A 25,787-nucleotide genomic window follows, 5' to 3' on the forward strand; every position below is an offset into this window, starting at 1 on the left:
ACAAGACAAACAACACTACAAGAACCAATCATAATCCAACACCGCAGTACAGCATGTGACGGAGGCGGGACATTGTCAGAATGGGGCGTTACGATTTAAGATTGTGAACAATGATTGGCGGGTTTATTATAATTCAACCAATCGGCACGGCGAAGTATATTCCAGCTAAACAAACCTCCATTGTGGCTCCACGCAAGAACATGTTGGCGTATATTGTGAACCAAAATGGCTGACCAACGACTTCAGTTTCATTGGACGCCGTGCCATTCTAATGATTGACAGATTCAACGGCCAATAGGACTCCCGAGTTACTATCGCCAATAACCAATCACATCTAAGCATACGCAAATGTATTCCATGGAATACAATAATTAGCTGTCATCCAAATCCTGTATACACAAGTCACTGGAAGACAAGACAGTATTCAGAGGGCAGGTAGAGTTAGGCACTCCGATGTTTCTACATTTGAGCAAAACGTGTGGCGCGTGATCACTGTTGTGACGAACTAGCACAACAACTAGCTTTTAACCCGAAGTGTTGGATGACATCGGCTGGTGAACTTTTAAAAATACCTTGCTCGTTTTTATTCCCTGTAACTGATTTAACGAGGCCAGTACTTTGTGCTTTTGGACAAGGGACAGACTCGCTCATATAGAGGAACTAGTGACTAACTTTAATCGTTAATTTGCCAAATTGTCACTGGCTCTTGCTTCCTCGATCTCGTTTTCCTGACAGAACCCTGCTCAAATAATTTTCAAGCGATACGTGAATCTGTTTGGAAAGCGAACGACTTGGTTAACATTTGGTTGATAGTTGTCTTCAATTTAGAGTCAAGCATCCATTGCGACTGAAAGTGTTAGCCAGAGCAGCTAAAAGCTAGTCTCTACCTGAACCACATCAGCTGACATTGTCGGAACAGCATTAGGGGGAGAAAACAAGTGTGTCTTGCTTTGTCTTGTGGCACTTTTTAAGTTTTCTACAACCCGTTGATACTTCGTCGGAGAGACAAACACTTGCCTTGAAATTAAAAGGCTACTGTGTGGACGAAGCGGGTTGTGTACAGCCACGGGATCCCCCATAGAATTATTATTATTTATTTAATATCAGTGATTATTATTTTTGAACATGACGGCTATCGGAATGGTGCAGATGCTGATCGAAGCAGCCGAGTATCTTGATCGCAGGGAACGAGGTAAAGTATAATTTTATTCTTGTTTGTTATGGATTGTATGCACTGGGAATATGCAGCGACACCCCTCCCCCTTTATGTGGCTTGTTTGTGCACCTATCATGTTAAAACAACGGCGATCCATACATCTCTGCGTTAATTGATTTTACATAAAGAGCCCGTGCATTTAATCTCTTCGTGTATTTTGCTAAGCATTGTAGTATGTATCATTCACCCTCGAAATATGCTCATATTAATTTCATGCATGTATATGCAATTACTGTAAGCTTAAGGGAGATGCTTAAAGGCCCTCTTCGATTGCATTGCACACGTTTTTCATTTGTATTTTAATAGTGAAAAATTATATGCGATGTGGCAAGAGACATTGTTTTTATGACAGCCCCTCCTTTCCTGCTGTTGTGGTTTGCTAGTGGGGTTTATTCCAGTTCAAGATGACATCATTGTCCAGGCTATGGGAGAAAATGCAGTATAAAGATAGTGCTTGGAATACTTTGTGTTTTTACCTAAGCTTCAAATATGTGCAATTAATGCTAAAAGGGCAACAAACACAATGAGCTCTTCTATTTCTTGATTTGGCTTTTGGACACTGTTTGACCAAATGGTTATTTTGTTTATGTGCTTGCAGAAGCTGAGCATGGCTATGCCTCCATGCCACCCTTTATCAGCAGTCGAGAGAGGGAAAGTTTGAAAAGGAAGAGCAAAAGCAAGAAAAACATAAGTAGCAGGTAAATACTAATCACCTCTGGGTTTTATGTATATATTTTTTTAATTGTACAAAAAGCATCCTGTCATAATGCCTCAGCTCAGTGAATTAATTACACACCCAGTTCTTTTTCAGTTACCACATATCATCATCTTATTGTGGTCTCTCTCTGTCACTTTACTGCAGTGCCATTCAAACACTGGCAACTTAAATGATGGGGTACGGGGGTGCATTAAAAAAAAAAAATAGCGCTACTATGGAGCCACATAAGACCGTGCACTTCCAAAAATTTCATTTTAAATATAAACAAAATACATTTGTCTGCTTTTTTTATTGAAACAATGTACATCACAGTATCTTAATATATTTCATGCTCAATGCATTTATGAAAGATCCAGCCTTCAACAACAAAAGGTTTGAACAATTAAAAAATAATTTTAATACTAAATCATCTAGTGGTGAATGGTGATACTACATCTCAAAACAATACAGTGGTCCCCACTGTTAATGGGTAATAGGGACCGGGCCAGCCTGTCAATCATGCATATTTGCATATAATTGACAGCCATTGAAATGTATTTATTTGGTATGTTTTAATATATATATATATATATTAGTTTTTTTTGTTTGTTTGTTTTTTTTTCTTGGGGGGGGGGGGGGGGGTAAAACCCAAAATGTTATTCCGAAAACCCTGAAAAAAGTTCCAATATGTGTTTTCCATTCAAAAAAATTATATTATAAACCTTCAATATGTATTTTTTTAATCAACTAACAACTATGTCACATCTGCGGGTATGTTTACCTTCAACACTGGAGCACAGTTGTAATAACCTCGGGGGATTGATTGGTAATTATTATCATCCATTCCGTTACAAAGCCGTCGAAATTTTCAACATCCTCATTGTCTCCAAACATATTTCTTAACTATATGCCACTGTTTACTGGTTACACTGATTCAAAGTCCTCCCGCGTCGTCGTCAATCGCCGTCATTTATTTTATAACTCCCATGAATCTGCGTCAGCCATGAATGCTCAAATAAAATTCCAAAACAAGTTACAAAGCCCACGTCACCCTCTCGTGTATAAAGTTGAACTTTTTGATCTTAATTCCAAAAGGTATGTTTAGCTCAATCATAACTCTGCTCATCATGAAAAGAACACCATACCTACAGTAAAGCATGGTGGTGGCAGCATCATGATTCAAAATTGCAAACAGTGAAAATGTTCAGGCTTCTGCTAGAAACATTTTAAGGAAGGTTTTTATTGTACTTGTTGGAATCACACAGTGACAGCTGCAAATAAGTGTCAAGCTGATGGCCAATGACCACTTGTTAAGGCGAAGTGGGTCAGTCAAGGTGACTGCTGGAGACATATCAGCGACAGGCAGTCCTGACAACTCAATCAACATGACTGCTTGAACATATTGTACTGCACAGTCATTGTGTGTGGTCTGGATTCCATAAATCAATCCAATCAGGAGGGATTTGTGTCGCAACTGCACCCCGCAGTTTGTCGGATCACTTTAGTTTTCTTGTTCCGCACTGATCAATTATTGGGTAGTAGTTTTTTATCTGGAAAAAAACTGCTGTGCATCTTCATTCTCCATTTTATACCAGAAGTTATTTTTGTAATATATTAAGATGCAAAACTGTCACCATAGATAAACCGTTAATAACTGCCCATGCAATGTTTACAGTTGCAACAGTAAAAGGTGTATAAAAAATAAGTTAATACGATATAAACACAAGCTTGAGTCATCCTTTGACAGTTTATGCATGCAATGTTAAAAGTTTTGACTAAAGATGACAAGAGAGAGGTTCCAGTACATGTTGCAGTGTACATTTCGTTCTTTTATTGCTTAACTTCTGTATATCAGTGAGTTATACATTAACAGTGACCTGGGAGCCACTACGTGACAAGTAAAAAAATGTATAAATAAATACTGTAAATGCTACACATTTTTGCTTGGAAAATATTTTTACTGCAAAAAAAAAACGTAAAATGTAAAAAATATATAACTGCACAGTAGTAATATTTCTTAAAGGGCAGTGTGTAGAATTTAGTGCCATCTAGTGGTGAACTAATAATTCATTAATTTTAAAAATTCAATATTCAGTTCAATAATATGCAAAAATGTATTCTGTCATATCAACATGCATGTTTTTTTTTTAAATTGTCGTACGTCTAGTAATCGCTAATTATATTGCATAGGTCGCGCTGCACCTTACAGGGTACTCGAAAGAGAACAACTTCATGAATATAGTTACCCTCTTGTGCTTGCAGCTAGTGTCAGACCCAAAGTGTCGACCACCGCTTACCTTCAGTTGTGTCCTGCAGGTGGTCGTCTCTGAGACCCATGATTGGGGCTCCTGCCAGTTTTCTCCCTGTGCTTTGCTCTCGCTAGCTTCTCGCGCTAGCCGTTCTTGTTAGCCGCACCATCTGGTTCTTGCTAGCCACTCTTGCTCACCACTCCCACTAGCTACTGTTTGCTTGCTTGCTCGCTCACTCGCCGTCGCTGGCCAGGCAGGCTGCTCGAAGTTTGGTCTTTCTTACATAGTGCACATGGTTCAAAATGCACGCGCTTCAGACTTAGGTCGTTGTAGTTCATCACTACATGGTACTAAATTCTGCACACCAGCTGGGTTTACATGGAGACTTTTTAGTGATTCCGATTGAAATCATTCCGAATGAAGATCTCTGGTTCACATGTGGCGTGATCCATTCCGATCTGCCGTTTATATGCTCCCCCATTTAATCAGATCAGCCCTGCGGCAGCCGCGGGACGCTCGAACATTGATCACGTGATTTATCAAGATGGAGTTCATTCGTCAGTTAGCACAGTAGTTGTGATAGTGTTAACACTTTTATTGAAGCAACATCTTGATAAAAACTAGATTCAAATACTTAAGTTCTCCCCTTGCAGACAAGCTTTGGGGAGACGTCGCCATTTTAGTGGGTGGAAACGATGACGTCATGATGCATTTTCATCAAGACAGGGCATGCACATGCCGGATGCAGCCTTGCTATCCCGAATGAAGCGTGTATACATGACGCTCGTTCGGATTGACGAAAAGGAATATACCACCCCTGTGATTCCGAATGAAATTCCATTCGGATTCAGCCTTTTTATTCTGATTGAGGAGTTTATATGGAGCATCGGAATACATGGCTCCATGTAAACCAGGCTACTGTCTCTTTAAATGCTTATATAATTAAGCATTTAATACACTATCTTCTTAAAGGCTTAAATAATACAGTGTGCCCTAAATATGAAATAATCATTGAAAGTTATACCACTAGGGCCAATGCCAGTTGTGTCAGGGCCACCACCACGTGGATCATGTGGCCTGTCGGGCCACTACCCCAAAAGGCTTAATGTTGAACTCTGTAGTCAATATTGTACTGAACTGCTTGGAAACAAACCTTTGTCAACATACTATCTCTATGTTGCACATTGTTGGTGCCCTTCTGTGGTGGTGTTCCCACAAAAAAGCTGTCAGATCAATAATTGATTTGAGATTTTATCACTGTAGTTTTAATTATGAAATAATTTTAATGTCAGTAATTAGCTCTTACATAATCTAATGCTGGTTATTATGCATTTGATAAACAGATGATTATGTTGGTTATAACTACATATGTCGTTTTCAATTGTTAACTGAAATATCTGCCATATGTGAGGAATTTCCCCACACGGGGACACCATTCTTTATGTTTACGTGCTTTTTTTGTTTTTCATCACCTCTGATTAGCTGCCAGTATCCCATTTATAGTCCAAAGTCAGCTAAATTGTCTCCAGCTCACCTGCAACCCTAAATACGCCCCCGGAGTCCACCCACCCAAGTAGATTTCAATGCACTAATGTAGCTACATGAGCTAACGCAACTGTTGCGTTAGCCCATGTAGCTGCATTAGTGCTACACCAGTGCAAACTGCAACCACAAGATGAAACGTACTGTCATGTGAAATGAATACCTTTTGACAGCCGAAATCAAAGTGAGAATTGTCTTTGTAAAAGTATGAGCTTTACAACAGCTCTTATATTTGACCCTAAGTAGGTTGACTGTTATAAAATGACGATGAGATTTCATGACTGTACAGTAGACTATTAGAGTAGGTGACTCGTGCGTTACTATGGCAATGGCGGAGACACATTTCCAGTCACAACAAGCTGCAATAACTTTAGAGCTCTTAATTCAAGGCGTGTGCATTTTTTTGTGTCAATATTAAAGTAAAGCTTTTTTGCTCAGAACTTTTCATGTGACACTCCTTGTTGAGGGGCCGTTGGGGCAAATTATTGAGGGTGTCTACGGTTTTAGCACTATTGGTGCAGCATAATTCTCATTCTCATTTGTAATGAAAGTTTGCCCTCATCTTGGGTTACTGTTTAGCAAGACAAATGTTGATAAATGTTTGGCAGCATATTGTTTTGAAACATGGCACTCATTTTACTTGTGGTGGTTGTAGTTATAACAGAAAGTAATGTTCACTAGCACACTTCCTTTTTTTTTTTTTTAATAGATGTTGGTTGATATACTATAACGACATGTTTTTTGACAAAAGCAGCTTCAAAATTGTATGAACGGTATGCACATTTCTAGCAGAGTGGAACAACACAAAAAGTTCCTCACGAACAGAAGAGCATACTTTCTGGCCTAAAGCCTGCATTAAATAATCACAAGATTTGTGTTTGCTGTCTTGGACTACTGCTACGGTTAGAATGGGTGATATGGTGGAGATCTGTGTGGCGTTTGCATGCAAGTCTCCACGTGGTTGTGTATGTTTTTTCCAGATGAATTTTAAATTGTACATACTGCTTGTAAGTGTGAACATCTCTGTGTATCGTGTGATTAACGAGAGACCAGTCCATGGTGTAGTCCCGCCTCTTCCTGGAAGTCAGGATGGATGAAAACTGGACTAAAATCTTTGGGCATTTTAGTATATGAACAAAAACAAGATGAAAATGTGATGATTTTGTAGAACTTTGTCTCTTCTAATCTGTCACTGTGACACTGTCATGTGACACACCCCCTTTCAAACCTGCACCTACATGCACACACACACATGGGAAGACCGGAGGTGAAAGGTAAAAAAAGTAAATTATAGTCATAACGTAACATTAATCAAACGGCTATAACCTTCCAACAGTAAAGTTAATTCGACCGCTAACTAATGTTGGCCAACTTGCTAGCTCTTAGCATGGGTGCCTTTTGTAGCCACTTGTTGATATACTGTAATTGTGTGTCAAGTTGTTTTCGATGAGAGGAAATTTTATCTGAAATAGTTTTAGAACCGAAATTTTCTACATAACCTGCTGACAAAAAAGAAAGTACAGGGGTGAAATGAATGTCCTGACTAAAACTAGACTAAAACATTAACAGTTTTTGTTGACTAAAACTAGACGATTTTTTTTTGTTGGAATTGAGGTTGACTAACTATGATAAAAACTAACCAGCATGATTGAAACTGGACTAAAACTGAGACTAAATTTAAAAATGGCGGATTAAATTAACACTAGCGTACAGTCAATGGGTTCACATTGAAAAGGAAGATCGACATTTGATAACAGAAATGTCACATGACCTACATGCATTCTAATCTCCATTAAATCTTTTCCATTTTCTTTGAAGAAATTGCTGTCATTTTAGTATTTATATTTTGTGGGCATTTAACTGTGTTGCTAGTGGCTGTCGAGAAATGTGGCTGCTGCTACATTCTCTTCCATTCAGTGAATGAACCATTAAGGAGAAAAACGTACATGGTCGAAATGCACGTTAAAGATGTGGGATGATGTTTTATAAGTTTGTTGTAGTTTCCAGTCATGGAATCTTGTAATCTTCACAGCATCTACCACTAGTGACTATTTGAGAGGCGCTTGTTATTGATTATTGAATTTGGCTTTTATATATATATTTTAAACCTGGACATGGTATTCTAATTTCTTGAGTGCAAAGGCAACAATATTCATATCTGCTGTACCAAAAGTGGAGCAGAGCAAGTGAAAAAGTGTGAGTTTGTCAGTGTGAGTATAGAGGCTCCTCCATTGCCTTTTGTTTTTCCAAGGAGTTGATGTGTGAGTGGTGGGGGATGGGCGTGTGTATGTGTCAGTTGTAGTGCCTTTCCCCTCCCTCGTCATGTCTCTCCTATTTTTCTTTCCTCCTCTCTCCTTCTCGCTCTCTCTCTTTCTCTCTCTCTCCGTAACCTCCCCCACCTCTCTTGTGTCCTCCCTCCTAGGTTCCCACTATTGGCAGGGAGAGCATCAGCTCCTTTATTACATAGAGGGAGAGATTCCTCCCCCACCTCCCACATGTACATTGTACGTACACTCACTATGAAACTGCATCGCACTGATGCAAACTGAACATCCTTGGTGAGCAGGTAGATGCGTTTGCCTTTGCATGCTAGCCATCCTGAGAAGTTCATCTCATTTTTTTATCATCTTGGCTGTCAGGCTATTGCACTGAAATGCTAATTTATGTATTTTCCGCCTTTAAAAAAACACCACATCACGAAATGAACCTAACAAGCCATACGATTTTTTATCACAATATTATGGTGGGTTTTACAATAATAATAATAATAGTAATAATAAATTATTAAGTATACTATAATAAATATAAATAAGAAATGGATAATAAAAAGGTCACGATATATATATATATATATATGCACAATATACATCAGTGACAAAGAGCTAAAACCATGCCAGTAGGTTCGCCACTATTTTGAATTTCTCTGTGAACCACGCAGAGGTTCTGTTCCTATTGGCTCAGTGGCTCAAAGTAATGTGGCCTATGAAGTTCACAACGCTGATTAGGCTTTTACCCGATGGTGTTTTAACTGCAGTTGTTGGGCAATAGGCTGTTTGAGGCCTGCCTGCCTTGTGCATAAAGAAACTCAGGGTTAGGTTACCTGTGCTTGGTGACCCCAGTGATGACCAAAGCACTGACTAGAGCAGTGGTGTCAATGTCCGGTCCTCGAGGGCCTGAGTCCTGCACAGCTGATTTAAGATCATCAGCAAGCTCTGCGGGAGCCTGCTAATGATCCTGATCATTGAATCAGGTGTGTTGGAGAAGAGAAACCTCCAAAACATGCAGGACTCAGGCCCTGGAGGACCAGATTTTGACACCGGTGGACTAGAGAATGGCACAAACATGGTTGAAGTACGATGCAGGATCTGAAAGAGATCTAGGCGCATAGACAAGCTTCTGTACTGGGAACAAAGTTTTTAAGAATTGCTGTAACCTCCTTCGTCAAATGAAGCACTTTATGTTGACTGTATATACCTTAGAACATGTGTAAGGGATGTTAAAGATATCCTCAATCTACCCTTCAGTTTGGTACACAGTCAGCACACATCTCATTGTTGTCGGTCAATGCAAAAGGGGGCGGGGGGGCTGTAATCAATCAATTAGAAAGCTTGTGTCACAAAAGATTAAGTACAAAGAATACAAACAATCATTCTTAAAACCTTATATGACTATTTTCCTTTCAAATGTGCTGACTGATTATTTTTCCAGCTTTATTTACGATATCTATGTTTCCCCAATTTAGAGTTGGAACTTGGAAGGCCAAAAATGTTGACGATTTAGCTGGTAAAATGCTATGAACTATTTTATTGACCATTAAGTACACAAGATTTTGGGAGTCACACAGTCACATATTTCATTTTTCATGTTGTTGTGATCATCAGGCTAGAATGAGCCAATCATACCGTTGGTTTACTGGAAGAGATTTGCGAGGAAGTTTACTCAGAAAAGTATTTTTTCAATAATGAATGGAAGGACAACTGCTTTTCTATTGTTCCGGAAGCTGGACCAAAGATTGTTTCTCATATGCTGCAAGACTTTCATGACAGAACATGACAGAAAATAGCCAAGCCAAGAATCAAGTACGGCGGCACAATGCATCTGATAAGCTACCAACGAGCAAATGAATGTTTGCCCTTATTGCCATGAATGTTGGGGCACCGCCGTACACGTAAGGTTTCGGTCATAAAGGAATGTGTGAGTTGTGCAGCTGCCGAAATGTTATGTGCTTGATTAGTGGGAGTTATTGGCGTTTTTGGTTTTTAAATGTGAACTGTTTTAAGAGTTTACATGTGTGTTTAAAATAACACCATTCGTCTAAATTGTGAGGTTTGGAACTTAGCGCTGAGAAATCAATTGCAACCAGACCACTCTGAATTTTAATTGAAGCCCCAGCTTCCTCCAGGTTTCACATTTGTGACGCTTATAGGTATGATTCATTTTATTAACAGTCTGTTGATGTGCCTTGCCAAAAAGTTCCAGTTTTGTCTCTCCTAGAAGCTTTGTGGCAAATTCCGGTCTCGCTTTTTTATGATTGCCTTTTCAACAATGTTGTGCTGCTTGGTCCGCTCTCATGAAGTTCTCTTCACTTGAGCAACAGAAGGTGCCGTCTGACACTGATGTACTTTGACCTTGGAGTTCACTTTTAGGGAGGTTGGCCACAGTCCCTTGGACCTTAAACTTAAGAATTAGGATAGTCACAAGAATGTCAAGGTGCTTGGACATGCCTACAGGCTTCACCTTTAACATTGTTTTCCATAATTTTCTTTCTAATCTCCAGAAACAACTCTCATTCGCTTCATGTCGTCCATGTTTAGTGTGGTACACACCATGAACGAAATGCATAGTTCTTTTTGTATTGTTCTATATTTAGGTTTGGAAAAAAAATTCTGTTCCTCTTACTTTCCCTTTTTATAAATTGAGTGTGTATATTAACTGGTAACCATACAGCGCAGTCATCATTTAATAATTTTTGTCCAGGCCATTGGGTTGTTTTTGTCAAATTATTTTTGTTGAACCACAGTTTGGAAGCAATATCTGGTTTTCACTACATTTTTATTTATTGCATTCGTCATTTTCAAGATATTTCAGTGATCATTGTTGGTTTTTCTTTCAATTAGAGGACTACCAATAATTTTGTCCACGTGTGTATTCTTTTTTTTAATTTGTGCACACTTTTGAGTTGGACTTTTCAATTTTATTTCATTCATTTTTAAAAGAAAAAAAAGGCAATTAAAAAAACAATATTTAAATTCAAAGTAAAGCAAAAGAATGAAAGGGGACAGAAAGAAGTAAAACTTGTTTTGTCTGTCCCTGATCAACAACAAAAACAAAAATGCACAAAAACAACAACACAAATTTAATGACGAGCGGTCAAGACGCTTTCAGTGTTACAAGATCATTCAAAAATAATTCAACTGTGTGTCCTTGTGCTATGCATATTTTTGCAGTAATTGTGCTTTTATGCTTTAAAAAAAAAATACAAATAGACTGAGAAGATTTTGTTTTACAGTCCAGATTGTTCCACAAGCTGACACCTTGAGTTGAAATACATCGTTCTTTTTGTTTTGTTCTATATTTAGGTTTGGAAAAAATGTCTGTTCCTCTTAATTTGTACTCTCTTTCCCTTTTTATAAATGTAGTTTGTATATTAACTGGTAACATTTAATGATGGACTTCACAAGTTAATTATTCACTGAAGTGTATTTTGGAAAAGACAAACAAATACAAATGTATATGTCTATTTGCCAAGAGACGCCAGAGCAGAGTTAGTAGAACGGAGGGATGAGTCAGAGACTGAAATCAAGTCTGAACGAGTGCGATGGTTCTATTGCCAGCCCTGTTATGTCACAAGCGGCTGTCTGCCCTCTGTAGGAATTCATATTCAGTTGCAGGGGGCCAGTGCAGTTAAGCGCACGTAAAGATGATACCCCCAGTGCCGCATGCATGCACGCAACGAAAAATAAATTCCACTCTCAGGTGGCGGTAGTAAAGGCCTCCCTTAGACTAAACTGAGTGTAAATATTAAAGGTGTCAAAAATATTTTGTGTATACATATGCTCATGCAAGTTGGAGTCCCCTGGGATGAGCAGAGGCTAATTTTGGACATTGGGTCAAGGGATCAGGGGGTCTGCTTGAGGTAGTAGTGTGAATTGAGAATGCAAGGATATCTTTTTCCCTCAGACACCACCACACTCTTTTGCATAGGTCAAATCATCACTAATAAAAACAAAATAAATCTGACCCCTTATACATAACAGTTAATTTGAATATAGTCAATTTTATAACCTCCAATAAGGCTGGAATTTCATCTCGTTTCTCACTTCACCTTGGCACCTTTTCTTCCGACTACCGTCCCACTCAGTGTTGCATACAGAGTTGGATTATCAGGAAATACAAAGGAGCATAGTCCTGCTAAATGGTTACTGTCTCTATGTTTACCATTTGCTCACCTCCTTGCACAGCCTTTAAAAACACACGTTTCCTCCACAGAATGAACAGCAGCTTTTGCAGAATAGTCTTCCTTTTGTGCATTTTCTTGAAACTCACATCAGCACCCTCTGACTACCACAACCTCCCACACAGTCTTTTCTCACTCGCTTTCTTTTCTCACACCCCCACAGTATGCAGTTCCACTGCAGTAATTACACAGAAAGGGGGTTACCCTGTTGCTTGGTTGCTCATGTTTTCCTTTATCTCCACAGGTCTACACACAATGAAATGGAGAAGAACAGGTATGTAAACATCAATTTCGTTCAAATGCCTTGTGTATTCCTGTAATGTACACAAACAATGTGCTGTTCCTCAATCCACAAGAAGTTCCAATTTCTTCTCCCCTTTCTGTTTAATGCAGGGGGGTCCAAACTTTTTTGTTTGAGGGTCACATACAGAAAACCAAAAGGACAAAAGAGGCCATCTAATGTTATGAAGAGAAATTGTGCTTAGTCTCTTTTTTTCTTTTTTACAAATTATTTATTTGTGTTTTTGCATATCTAGAAAAATGCTAAAGTATATAAACTTTTTTTGTAATAATGCCACCTATTTTTTCGACATCCTCCCTTCAATCTCCAAACTTTTTTTTAAAATGGTGCTAAATGCCATTTTTACCAATAACAACAATAATAATAAAGCATCAGATTTATATAGCGCTTTTCTAGACACTCAAACACGCATGGAATGAATACATTTTTCGACATATTCTTATTGCTTGACAATCAATCCAGTCATATTCGGAGTAACTGTGCATAAATATTTGCAGTAATGAAAGTTCATAAATTATATCATTTGAATGCACACTGTAATCTTATCTGTCATCAAGTTCTTCGTTCTTTGACTAACAGCACCAGTGCTGGTTGCAGCCAAGTAGTTCCCTCAAATGTATAAAGACACAATTGATCAATAACACTAAGAAACAATAAAAAAATAAAATAAATGTTGATTAAATTTTTTGTTTTGATATAAAATTGACATGCTGCTTCCAAAATTGCAGTCAGTCTTTTTCTAGCACGTCAAGTTTTTTTTTTCTCCACACCTAACCCTGCAGGTAAACAGAATTCCACTGATTAGCTGTAATAAGACTGTAATAAGAAGAGCTGCTTACAATTGGACTCGTCTTCAGCTACCTGGCAATTTGTTTGTACTGTCACAATTGAGACGGTTGTGTAGCTCCCAATAGGCCAGTAATATCAATATCTGCAAACAGAAAGCTAGCATAGTGGGAATGAAGAAGATTATTGATAGATTTTTTCATAACCTTGCAACCATGAGCATACCATTGTAAATTGTATTTCCTTTTATGATGTATTTTTTTTCAAAGCTTGTAACTATTCCATCTTAGTGTTTTATTTACATGCACACACATTTATTTATTTATTTTTCTAAGAAAACGAGAATTCTACAATTAAAAAAAACTTGACATGATAGAGAAAAGCTGAGATCAGGTTTTCGTGTCTGTGTCTATGGTTAGATTTCTCAATGATCAATGAATTGACTAAACATAAATCATGCCTATCCTGATAACGTATCTTAAAAACAAAAAACGAGAACGAGAGAGGGGCAAGAGTGAAGATAGAAGGATGATTTATTTACTGGCGTGCTGAGTGCGCCACGCTGACCTAGTTGTCGTTTGTAGCCAGTCTGGGGCTAATAAAAGAAAAATCAATTTGCAAGGAATAGTTCTGTTTTCGCAGAGATGCTACGTCATAGATCTATCGCTCTTGTCTATATGTTTATATGGTATACTCACCTATTGACCCAGTGCCCTTTTGGCACTTAACTAGAATAACCTGAGTTGAGTTGAGTTGGCCACTCCCCCTATCTCTTTTTTTGCCAGTAACTTGGACACAGTGTCTGGACAGCATTGTTAACAAACATTGGCCTCATCATGTTATATCACAGGGCAGGCTAGAGCATTTGCGTGTTATGTAATGACCTTTGAACTTTGGAAGTCAGGTGTGAAAAAGGCTGCTGGGGTCATATACTGTATTATGTACTACTTTGCATGTACTTTCTTAATCGTAGATTATTATGTTAAAACACTTCAGACTATGCTCATATTGCGCTTCATGTTGAGGTTGAGATATTTGACTTGAATCCGCAATCAAAGTGCGTACTGTATGTTCAGTAACATTATAATCTGGTAGTCAAGTAGATTCCGGCAGTGAAGCTCACCTGCAGCAGACGTTAAATCAGCAGCTCATCCGGCCTTGAGATGCAGAAAAAGCATTTGCACAGTAAAGTCTGACGTACACACACTGCCGCCCGCCCACACAGGCTCACGCATGCACACTGGCACGCACACACTTTTGTGAGGCTGCAGACGGTTGCATAACATTCGGGTCAGTCGGTCTCAAATACCCACCAGACCTTAGCAACCACCAGAACTGTCAGTTGCGAGCGATAGAGAACGAATTGATAGATGAAAATGTTTGGAAAAGATGTCATAGGACAGATAGGGAGATTCATCATTTGACTTCTGCACATATTGTATCGCTGATGATAGATTAGTATGGGTTAGAAATGTTAATTGCCAATTAACCACTTTGAAAAGGTCTAGTTAGCATAAATTTGCCGTTTGCACCAAAGTATGGGGCAGATCTTTGCCCTAATTAATTGTTCAAAAATGTGTCTGCTGGGGGTTTCCATCCGAATTCGAGAAGCAATGATTCCCTATTTTTACGAATAGGCCTACAATGTAGCCTAAAACATTAGTTGCAGAAATATTTATCTCAAGTTTCTTAACATGCAAAATCGGATCATTTTCATCATCCATTTTTCCCCTTTTGCTTTCAGACGGGCACATCTACGACTGTGTTTAGAGCGACTGAAATCGTTGGTTCCTTTGGGTCCAGATGCCAACAGGCACACAACCCTGAGTCTGCTGATGAAGGCCAAAGATCACATCAAGGTGGGCGTGGTCATGTTTGGCTCATCGAAACCTTGCTATTATGCTCTTCAAGTGTTTAGTGGATCATAAAGTGGCATCATTATATAAATATATGATTATTCCAGTCCATTACAGTCCAGTTTAGCATAGTATAGTTCTGATATGTGAAGCCTGAAGTGCACTGTACCAAACCATATCATACAGTAGTGCTTGTTGCATTGATACTATTTTCTTATTTCCTCTTTTTCACTCTGCAGAAGTTGGAGGAGAGTGACAGAAGAGCCCAGCACACCTTAGAACAGTTACAGAGAGAGCAGAGACATCTGAGAAGGCGTCTGGAGCAGCTCGGTGTGGAGAGAATCCGCATGGACAGCACTGGCTCCATCGTGTCCTCTGACAAGTCCGACTCTGACCAAGGTCAGTCATGCAATTCCTTTCTTTATTGATTTCTTTCTCTTTTTTCTGCAAAGGGTGTAAAATGCTTGCTTGGATGGTTACCTCTACTCATTTTGATGTCACAAGTGCCAATACCTGTATCAGGGTCTTAGTTTGCAAACTCTCGTACATTTTAAGCAGGCTTGAGGGAGTAACGGAATGTACCGCCGTTACGTAATCAGATTACAAACAAACTTTACTGTATTCTGTGTAATCAGATTACATGTGCATTTATTAAAAATGGGGATTATTTCGAGGGATTACAATTCCTACGGAGAGCGAGAGAGTGTGAGAGAGTCGGGGACGAAAGGAGGAAGTAAGTGGCGACCGGTATTTACGGTTTGGAACATGCTTGGCTTGCTGAAGGACCAATTTATCTTTAACAAAGAAAACGTTTCATGAAACGGTTCGGTTCGATTCAGTAGGATTACGGTTCGATTCAGTAGGATTACTATTCGAGTTGGTTCGATTTGGTGTAGCAGTGCAACGATTATTTGATTACTCAACAATTAGTCAATTGTCAAAGTAATTTGCAATTATTTTGTTACTTCATTCATGGTTTGAATATGTTGTTTAATTTAAAATGATCAAAATCTTGTCATTTGCACATTAACAAAAATCTGCTTTTATTTTGTAAATGCAGCAGCGAGCAACATTTTTGCATCTGTACTGTTGCGACATGTTACAGACCAAATTAGTAACTATTATTCCTTTAAAATGCTGTTTTATGCATCTGCCTAATAAAATACTCCACTCGTAAGTTACTCATGAATATCTTTTTCAAAGTGCCATCTTACTAAATGTAAACTAATTAACAACGATTACATCGCAGTTACTTTCTATTACGTTTACTCTTGTGACAGATCCTGTATATTACCCATACATGCAGTGAATAAATTGATGTATGCTTAATGTTTGTTTATCAAGGTTCTTCTTGTAAAAAATGAGTTGAACTTGATCATAACGATCATGTTGCCTGTCATTTTCCATTATCAGTAACGCGGGCTGGCACTTTATTGATGTGTTCCATTCAACACGTGCTTATGTTTTTGCCTGCGTGTGACTCGTTCAGCCGGCCAGTCATGCTAGAGGCATGTAAACAGTCTAAAGGCTAAATCTACTAATTCTGTCCTAGAATAATATCCCTGGTGCCAAATTCACTGGTATAGATGTCAAAGAACATACTAATGTTTAATTGAAGAGATGGCTTGAGTGTAGAGGGCTGAAAGACGGGGAAAAGAGCCAACCTGATCCAGAGGAAGAAAAAAAAAAAGCATAGGTCATCAACGACCTCCTTCCCGTTCAAGCTGCTGAAGTCGCGTGACCTTGCGGTCTAAAAACAGCATTCGTGCGGTACCCCATTCCAATGGATTCAGCACCCTGATATACCGAGGCTTGCTTGTTGCCACTCACTTGAATGTAACCAGTACAGCAGTGGTCCTCAACCCTGGTCCTCGGGGACCAGTATCCAGCTTGCTTTCCATTACTCCCACAGCCAACACAGGTGATTCATATCATCAGCTAATCAGCAAGCTCTGCAGAAGCCTGATAGCGATCCCCACCTGTGTTGAGACATGGAAAACAGGTTGGATACCGGTCCCCGAGGACCAGGAATGAGGACCACTGCAGTACAGTACATACACTAGTATGCATTTGGGTAATAATGAATGCAAGCTTTGCTATTCCACCTTTTGGTACACATTGTATAGTAAATTATGAATATAGTTAAATATTGTTGTAAAACACAATACAGGGGACCGCTGCATGTTTGTGGCTTTGCAACTGTAAGCTCACATATTTGCGGATTTTTTTCCAATTTTTTTTTCCAATTAGTCAAAATGTTTTTGTTTTTTTTAGAACACCATTGGAGGTACATCCCTGTATATTGAAGAATTTCAGTTTTTTAGTTTTTTCTTCTTCAATGTAATTGTATTGAGCGTCAATTATACATGGATATTTGCAGTGGGTCCACTATACATATATCTATACCAGTGGCGATTGCTGTAAGGCTGCAAGGGAAGCTCAGCTTTCCCTAAATGCCCCTCCCCCTGAAAAAATAATGCGAGGAAATATGCACTGCTGTGTGTACAATTTATGCGCTAGAATACCTTCATCTTTAGTTCAGAACCAGCTACTAATCACAAATAATGGACACAACTTCCTTCTAATTCATTCCTGCAGTTCGGTGGCACTTTTATTTATTTATTTACAGTTGGACGCTGCTTCGTAGAGTGGGTTGTTCACTGCGCAAAACTGGACGGTCATTGGATAAATGCTGGGCTTTTCCCCTCCCATAGGACGCTCAGCGTCTCTGGGGGTTAATGGGACAGTGGGCCGGCCTAGACATCCGGCTACTGCGTGATGATTGGATGATCTGTCTAAGGCGTAAAAACAAAACATTTGAATGACTAGCAGCCGCCACTGATGTATAATTAGTTTTGTATTTGTATGACTTTGTGGTGGTGAGTTGTGTCTTGTTCACCACAAAGTAGGGATGGGGTATCTGTATCAGGCCGATGCCCTGTCTTATTTTCATGCAGTTTTAAGGAATTTGCTATATCGGGATATATAGGTGTTTATTTAAAATGATCTGTCATTGTTTTTGTTAATGGGGAAATGTCGTGTAAAAAAAAAAAAAAAAAAAATCCAGTGGTGTCGGTCGGTTGAGAACTCGTTTTGATATCGGTTTCGAACATCCCTACTTCAAACCCAAAAATGTATTTTTAGCATGTGAGAAAGCTTACGTTTACAAATTCATCTCCCAGGAAATGTGCCCGACCACAGCACAATTCTGGTTTGAAATATTTTGGAATTTCTCCCCCAAAACTGAAGCCATTCATTCTTTAACTTCCCCCACGTTGGCAGGTGATGCAAAGTTTTAGCTTTGCATAAGACGCAGATGCATTGACCCCATTCAGCCATGAATTGTGTGGGTGTGCAAGCGAGCACAAAGTGTGCAGCAGATACTTGAAAATGAACGGGTGACAAAAACATCTGATTTGCTTGTTTTGTTGCAAGCCTTTTATCAGCAAACCGTCGACAAATCACATAGATAATAAACTTAAAATGTCCTTTTTAACTTTTATGCATAAAAAAAAGTGTGTGTGTGGTGGGAAGGGGGGGGGGGGTATTGTTGACAGATTATTTGTGAGTTTCTTAGCGGTCATTGTTCTGACTGCTTTTTGTTCCCTGTTGCCCACAGAGGACTTAGATGTGGACGTGGAGGGAACGGACTACCTGCTGGGTGACCTGGAGTGGAGCACCAGCAGCGTGAGTGACTCAGGGGACGAGCGGGGCAGCCTGCGCAGCAGCTGTAGTGATGAGGGCTACGCCAGTGCCAGCTTGCGGCGCCTGCAGGACACTCAGGAGAGGGCCAAGCAGCCGGCCTGCGGCCTATAAACGTCACGGGTCCTCATCCCGCCTCCTCGAATCCCCGGTCGTATACCCACCTCAACACCCCCGCCCCTACCTGTTCTAACCCAACTGCGAGGCCTCTCATCCAGCCAGGCCTCTGCAGAGCGCCTCGGAAAACCCGTCACCTGACGATCGTGATGCGTTGCCAACTCTGAACCAATCAAACGAATTTTGGGTCCTCCCCTACTTGTCCCTTCTCCGTCCATCATAAATGCAACTTTCAACCAGAGAATGTTACTTTAAAATATCCCACTGCCTCTTTTTTATGTCTGAAGAGGTATGGGAAGCACTTATGAGATTTCACAGACACGCACGCACTCCATCATTGCTTTTCGAAGACGGTGCTCCATAAGGTGTGCCCAACAAGCTGCCCTTTGTTTCGCTCAGCTCACAGTTAGTCATCTGTTTTTTGTAAACATAAACATGTCAACTTTTTCCAGACATGGCTTGAAAATAGAACTCCCCTTACCTCACGTATTTCCAAAGTCATCTGTAAGGTGTTAAAAAATGTTTTGAAGGGAATGAAACAGCAATATGAGCTTCACTAGCGAGGCATCTTCACCCTGACATTTTAAGCGCACACCTGAAAACTGGAGGGTTTTGGGGTCGATGTTTTCTGCCACTCTCTGACGACTGTGGTGTTTTTCATGTGTGCGTACGTGTGTATGTATGTCTATTATAGCCGCTTTTCCATTAGACCGAGACAGCCTTGCTTGGCCTCGAGTGGTCGTTTTTCGGGGCCGAGCAGTTACCACGGAACCGCTTGTCAGTAGCATCTCAGAGGTGGTTTTTAAGGCCTCTATACACCAATCTGACGTCGAAAGTGGGGAAGTGGCTGAGCGTCTGTATGCGTTTTCTGATTGGTGTAGAACATACCATTGTAATGTACAAGCTGTTGTTAGAGCGTCTGGTATGGATGACCAAAAATGACAAAATACAATAAAAAAATTAATATATAATAAAAAAAATTCAATACAAAAATAAATGTAAATAAAAACACACACACACATTTTAGATTTATTTAATTTTTTTTAGTCTTACTTTAGATTTTTGTATTCTTTTTATTTTACTTTTATATATATTATTTATATATATATATATAAAAGTTTAAAAAAATCTAAAGTAAGACTTGATTTTTGTATTCTTTTTACTTTACTTTTATATATATATATATATATATATATATATATATATATATATATATATATATTAAAGTAAAAAAAATTACAAAAATCAAAAGTAAGACTAAAAAAATTTAAATAAATGTGTAAATAAATATATAAATAGATTTCAATATCAATCAATAAATAAAAAGGCTCTGCTCTCATATTTATTTATTTTATGCCGCAGACGCTGTCAGCAATAAATGCGTCATGAAATGTTATTCAAATGAGGGGACGGTCCTAAGCGTGTTTGGAGGGGTATTGTCCAGAAGGTTGTCATGATCGGTTCGTTGCGGTGTATATTTGTTATTTTTCCGGTGCGACGTGCCGACAATTAAGGAAATGAGACAGCGTGTCGGCGTCAGTCTTAATGGCTGACGTCTGATTGGTTTATAAAGCCTTAAAACGGCAGCCATTTGGGGCCAAGCGGAGCCGTGACATGATTGGCTGATGCAGCAAAGAACTCCACTGCACATGCCCATTTCAAGTTTTAGACGAGCAAGGCGGAACCGTCCGCCGGCTGTCTGAAAAGTCATAATATTACAGTTTATAAACTAAACAATAGTGTTTGACAACAGCGCTAAACCATATTTACAATTTCATTTGTACTAAATTTTTGATGGGTAGTAGTAAAAAAAAAATTGCCAGTCAATTTCAAAGTCATTTTTGCGCCGTTTTATCCATGGTACATTTTTTACTTTTCAAGAGATCCCAAAAATGGCATGGTTGTTCAGCCATTAACATGCATCCTTTAAAGAGAGTAATTCATTCTCAACACTTAAAAAAAGTCTATGGAGCAATTTGCCCCAAAATATCTTTACAATAGCCTTTTTACTTGCCAATTTATGACTCAAATATCTTCTAATTGGCAGATTAACACCGTAGCTTTTCACAATGGGCACTCCTGCAAGTCTCTGGCCAATACTTTCAGATTGGATTCGGGTTTGAATTTCCCGCCCTGTCTTCGGATGTGACCAAAAACCAGGCAGGCCTGTAAAGCCCTGGGGGAAAACGTTAATATGAAATTGTAAATATGGTTCAATGTTGAAGTGTAACGCAAAACCAAAACAAAAAAACGCCCCGTGCCTGTTGTAATGGCAAAGCAGTGGAGGGCGTGCAGAGTGGTACTGTTTCGGGCTCATGGAAAAGCGGCATATGTTTGTCTGAACCTGGCAATGACATTTGTCGCCTGTCAGTTTCAACGACCAGCCACCTGGCCGGTTTGCGGAATGTGTTGGCAGGTGCTGGTGCACTATTATCTACTTCTTCCTGACCGGGTGTTACTTGGAATAGGAAAGTCTACCTACTGAGAACAGTCGAGAGGCTGAAGAACATTCCACTATGTAGAGAGATAGGCAAGTGAAGGCTGAGAGCATTTTCTTTTCCTTTTGTTAGTAACTGTTCCTGCCATCAACTTACCAAAAGGAAAGTCACCCTAAAACAGAATGTCAGCTTTACGTTTTACTGTGAGTACCAACCAGCAGAAGACTCGATTCTGTGCTAATGCCTGAAAGACCCTCTCTTTTGTCTTGCCTTGATAGCTATTTATTGTTTTTGAAAAAAAAATGTACATCTACTGTAATGTAAATAGTTAACAGAAGTCTATCAGAAGTATTTATTAGATCTGATCAAACTAGAGATGAATATAAATATATATTTAATTAGTTCAACCTAACCTTTGTTCTTCTCGTGAAGTTTCTCATGTGTAGTTTGTTTGCACAGTCAGCCTAGTCGATCGATCCATAGAATATTTAGAAACGTCTCTTGTGCCTCAAGGCTTCGTGTCTGTTGAGAAGTTTGGCAAAGATCTCTCAGAAGATGAAATGTTACCCTGTGGTTGGTGGTGCTTCGCGTTCTTCAAGGCAAAAAAAAAAAAAAAAAGTGAATTGAAAAGTGATAAAACAGAAAAGGTGGTGGCAATAGAAGTAGTGTGACCTCCCTCAAGGAGCAACAGAAAAAATCCTGTGATATTTCATCTCCTTGTTTGGTCAGGAGGACGCGTTCGGAAAGGATTGCAGTTTGTTTTGAATGTAGATGTCCACCATCCTGCAGCCAGCGAGTCAGTCCGCTTGGTGCCAATGCCCCCCCCCCTTCTCCCAACAGCCACCTCACCTAGATCTCAGTGCAAGCATGAAGATGGTCCACAAAAATTAATCTATATATATAAAAAAACAAAATCACAAAAAATAGATTTTAGTTTTCTGAGTGTGGAATGCAGCTTTTTTGTGAACTTAACCCTCGTCGAGGAACCGTGTAGCGATGTTATGAAAAGGGATGTGAAGGGATGTGTTCAAGTGGGTATTCATTGACGCGTGCATGTAGTTTGTGCGTCTCAAACCTGGACAATTGATTGTGTGCATCTCGATAAAGTCACGACTAGGGATGTTCATTACTATGAGTACTCAACTCTTGATTAGTTAAATACCGATACTACTAGTACTTTACCCCAACCAATAATAATAATAATAATAATGGCAGATCATTTTAATACGGAAGAGGATTGGGGCCAGTGAAGAGGGAACATTTTTTTGGGCAGGATTCTCACTTTTTTGTGTGTGCAGAATTCTGACTTTAAAGTGAGAATTCTGACTTTAATCTCAGAATTCTGGCTTTAAGGTCAGAATTCTGGCTTTGTGACATCGAGCTATGAATTGTGGAAGTCAGGATTCTGAGATGAAAGTAGCACTAAGGAACTTTTTAACCTTAATAAAAAAATATTTTCATAGCTCTTCTGATGAAACATGGATTTAAAACTAGTTGAATGGTACCTTTGCCATGGCCTGAAGGGGTCTGTATTATTTTTACTGGCACTAGGCAACTTTGAGGAGGATGGTAGGAACACTACCACACAAAAAACTACAAATGTGCTGACTGCTTTATGGCATACGTGACTTTCCTCTGTCCCCATTATTCGTTACAAAGACGGAAGTCAACTTGAATGGCGACGCACGATTACTGCTTTCCTGGCAGAAGCTGCAAAACAACTGAAAAGTTTAGTCTGAGGAGGCAAAAAAGGAAAAGGGAAACTATCCAATGAAAAGGGCAATTAAGGATCAACATTGGCCCGGATTTCACTTGCTGGCGTGAGTTAAAAAATGACGCAATGCGCTTGGCCTAACTTAAGACATAACAATGGCGCCGCCATAATCAATGTAAACTGAAAGTTCCTTAGTGTTGCTTTAAAGTGAGAATTCTGAGAATAAAGTCAGAATTCTAACTTTATTCTCAGAATCCGGACGTTCCGACTTCCTCCCACAATTCATAGCTCTACGTCACGAAGTCCGAATTCTCACTTTAAAGACAGAATTTTGAGATTAAAGTCGGAATCCTTAGTACCAATTTTCTGTTCTTGGCCAACGGTGGCTACTACTGGTATCTATCGGCCGCCATCGCGAGTATCGACACCTCGAAATAACACCTGGTATCGGTACTCACCCATCCCTAGTCTAGACAAAAAGCCCTCAAAATCCAGATTTGAAAAGGTCATCGCAAAGGCTTTATATTTTATCCCAATATTTTCTCTCTTAATTTGTAGGCGTTACTATTAAACTCAGAACTGGAGCCCACAAGCAGGTCTTCACTACAGGACTGTAGTGGAACTGCATACGTTTTATTGAGATGAAAGTAATCAACTGGCCAAGTGTGTTATTATATCGTCACTGTCTTCAGAGAGAATCATCTCGGGGATAGGGTAATGGCCGTTTAAAAAATAATAATAATAAAAACAACCCCCAAAAAAACAACCTTCGTGTTTTGTTGTATAATGCAAAAAGGAAAATTGTCCGCTTGAAAAAAAAAATCACGTGTCAACCTTAGCATTTAATTTCTCCGTTTCTCCATCCATGGCCTTGTCTCCCGCAATCTGCACGTGTGAGCCTGACCCCCACCCTTCCCCCACACACCAGCACGTGCTGAACTGGCGCCTGTTGTTCAGGCCAGGCAGATATGTGGTGGATGGAGAGTTTCGGACCCTGGTGCTGTCAACGTCTGCCAAGAGGCAGATGTTGCGTCTCTAAGAACAACCAGTTGTTAAGCTACAACTTTCAGCACTGATGGATCTTGTGTTCATGTTTGTGCGTTTTTTTGATTTGTGCATACTTTGTGGCTAGTATTGCCTTAAACTGACCTAAAATGTAAAAACCCAACAAAAAATGTACTACATGTTTGAATATGATCTGTTGAAATGTAAGGTGAATAGTTTTGAGGCGTGCTGTCATGCATTAACACAACACACTCAACATCATCATTGCGCCATGAATATCATTGTCACCTGATGCTGCCTTTTTTCTAAGGCGGCTCCTTTCTTCTGTATGTTCAAAATCAACCTAATGGTGGACATTTCGTGCACTTAATTTTTAGGAATCGGACATCTGAAAGAACTTCAAATGTGTGGCAGCAATTTATATTTGCCAGTGAAAGTAATAAATAACTTTGAAACCCTTGGTTATCTACCTACCACCTCCATGTTGTCTTTATTTTCTCATGACACAAAATCATTTCATCATTTCTTAGGGCTTGGAAATAATGCCAATGTTTTTGTTGCTGGCAGGAGCAGTAATGAGGTTTTGCACAACACATGAAAGACACAGCAGGTTGGTTCTCACCAGTGTTTTCAGAATCATCTACTTGCCAGATCCAAGGTTTGTATGATCACGGCCATCTGACTACTACACACAAAGCCAGGGAAAAGGAAGATGGGGGATGGGCATGTTGAAAGGATGCTTTTTGCCTTCTGGAGCAATGCAAATGTTGAGTGAGATGCAAGCAGGGTTCTTATAGTTTTGGAATTATCATTTTAGTTACTTTTTATTTCGTTTTGACTTTTGTTGTTTTACATTTAGTTAGGTTTAATTAGATTTCAGGGTGGTTCTGTTAGGTTTTTTTTATTAGTTTTAGTTAATTTCAGTATTAGTTTTCGTTGTTTTAAGTTTATTACTTGTGTGCAATATTTAATAAACACAATGGTAAAATGAAAAAAGTAACACATTTTTTTACCCAGCGTTGTATTTCAGCTGAGTTAAATGAAAAAAGCAGGCGAGCCAAGCCATTGCAGCCAAAAGTCAAGCAGGCAGTTTTGTCGCCTATGAGTGACGTCATCTGAAGGAGATTGTTCTATTGGCTGCTGCTAAATGACGTCACTTCTGTGTGACACATTTTCAAAAGTCTCTTTTATTACAATAAATATTCTTAAAATCACATTTAAAATCATCCCCAAAGTCCCATGTATTAAATTAATTACCAAAGACTAAAACAAAGGACATGGGCGCTATAATTATAGTTTTATAGGTATAAAGTATAGTTTGTTAGTTTTCGTTTTTATTTATTTTTTTAAGCTTTTTTTTTTAAGCATTTTGGTTTTTATTTTATTTCATTAACGAAATTGTTTTTGGAATTTTTGTTGTAGATATTTTTTATTTATTTATTTATTTAGTTTTCGTTAACTAAAACAACCTTGAATGACTCGACTTTTCTTTTTCTTTTTTCTCACTAGCTAACACCTTGGCCTACATTGTAAATATGTGGGAATTTTGATTTGGCTCTTTCAGGTCCTTCAGTTATCTGCACCTTTTGTTAGAAGAATAAGAAAGAAGTAAATGACAAATGCAGTCGAAGAAACAGATCAGTGTGGCGATACAACCCACTTGCTAGTATGTGTTAAGTAACTGCCATTGACAGTTATGTAACTTAT

The 25,787-nt window shown here is 39.1% G+C and overlaps 1 protein-coding gene across 1 annotated transcript; it reads left to right on the plus strand.

Annotated features, from left to right (window-relative positions):
* Positions 1–150: 150 nt before the first annotated feature.
* On the plus strand, positions 151–24,557 carry mxd1 (MAX dimerization protein 1). The gene is made up of 6 exons (XM_086076304.1): positions 151–1,192; positions 1,815–1,914; positions 12,406–12,435; positions 14,993–15,107; positions 15,344–15,503; positions 18,724–24,557. Exons 1-6 carry the CDS (start codon positions 1,126–1,128, stop codon positions 18,918–18,920), a joined length of 669 nt encoding a protein of 222 aa, XP_085932430.1. The 5' UTR covers positions 151–1,125; the 3' UTR covers positions 18,921–24,557.
* The last annotated feature ends 1,230 nt before the right edge of the window (positions 24,558–25,787 follow it).

Source organism: Leptonotus elevatus, chromosome 5, assembly GCF_054856555.1.
Source record: "Leptonotus elevatus isolate MCC_2025b chromosome 5, RoL_Lele_1.0, whole genome shotgun sequence".
Lineage (NCBI taxonomy): Eukaryota > Metazoa > Chordata > Actinopteri > Syngnathiformes > Syngnathidae > Leptonotus > Leptonotus elevatus.

What these genes read in the sequence shown, in the direction of transcription:
- mxd1 (XM_086076304.1), top strand. Translation starts at nt 1,126, where the DNA reads ATGACGGCTATCGGAATGGTGCAGATGCTGATCGAAGCAGCCGAGTAT. An exon ending in AGGCCAAAGATCACATCAAG is followed by an intron (nt 15,108 to 15,343) that starts GTGGGCGTGGTC and finishes TTCACTCTGCAG; the next exon opens with AAGTTGGAGGAGAGTGACAG. An exon ending in CAAGTCCGACTCTGACCAAG is followed by an intron (nt 15,504 to 18,723) that starts GTCAGTCATGCA and finishes TGTTGCCCACAG; the next exon opens with AGGACTTAGATGTGGACGTG.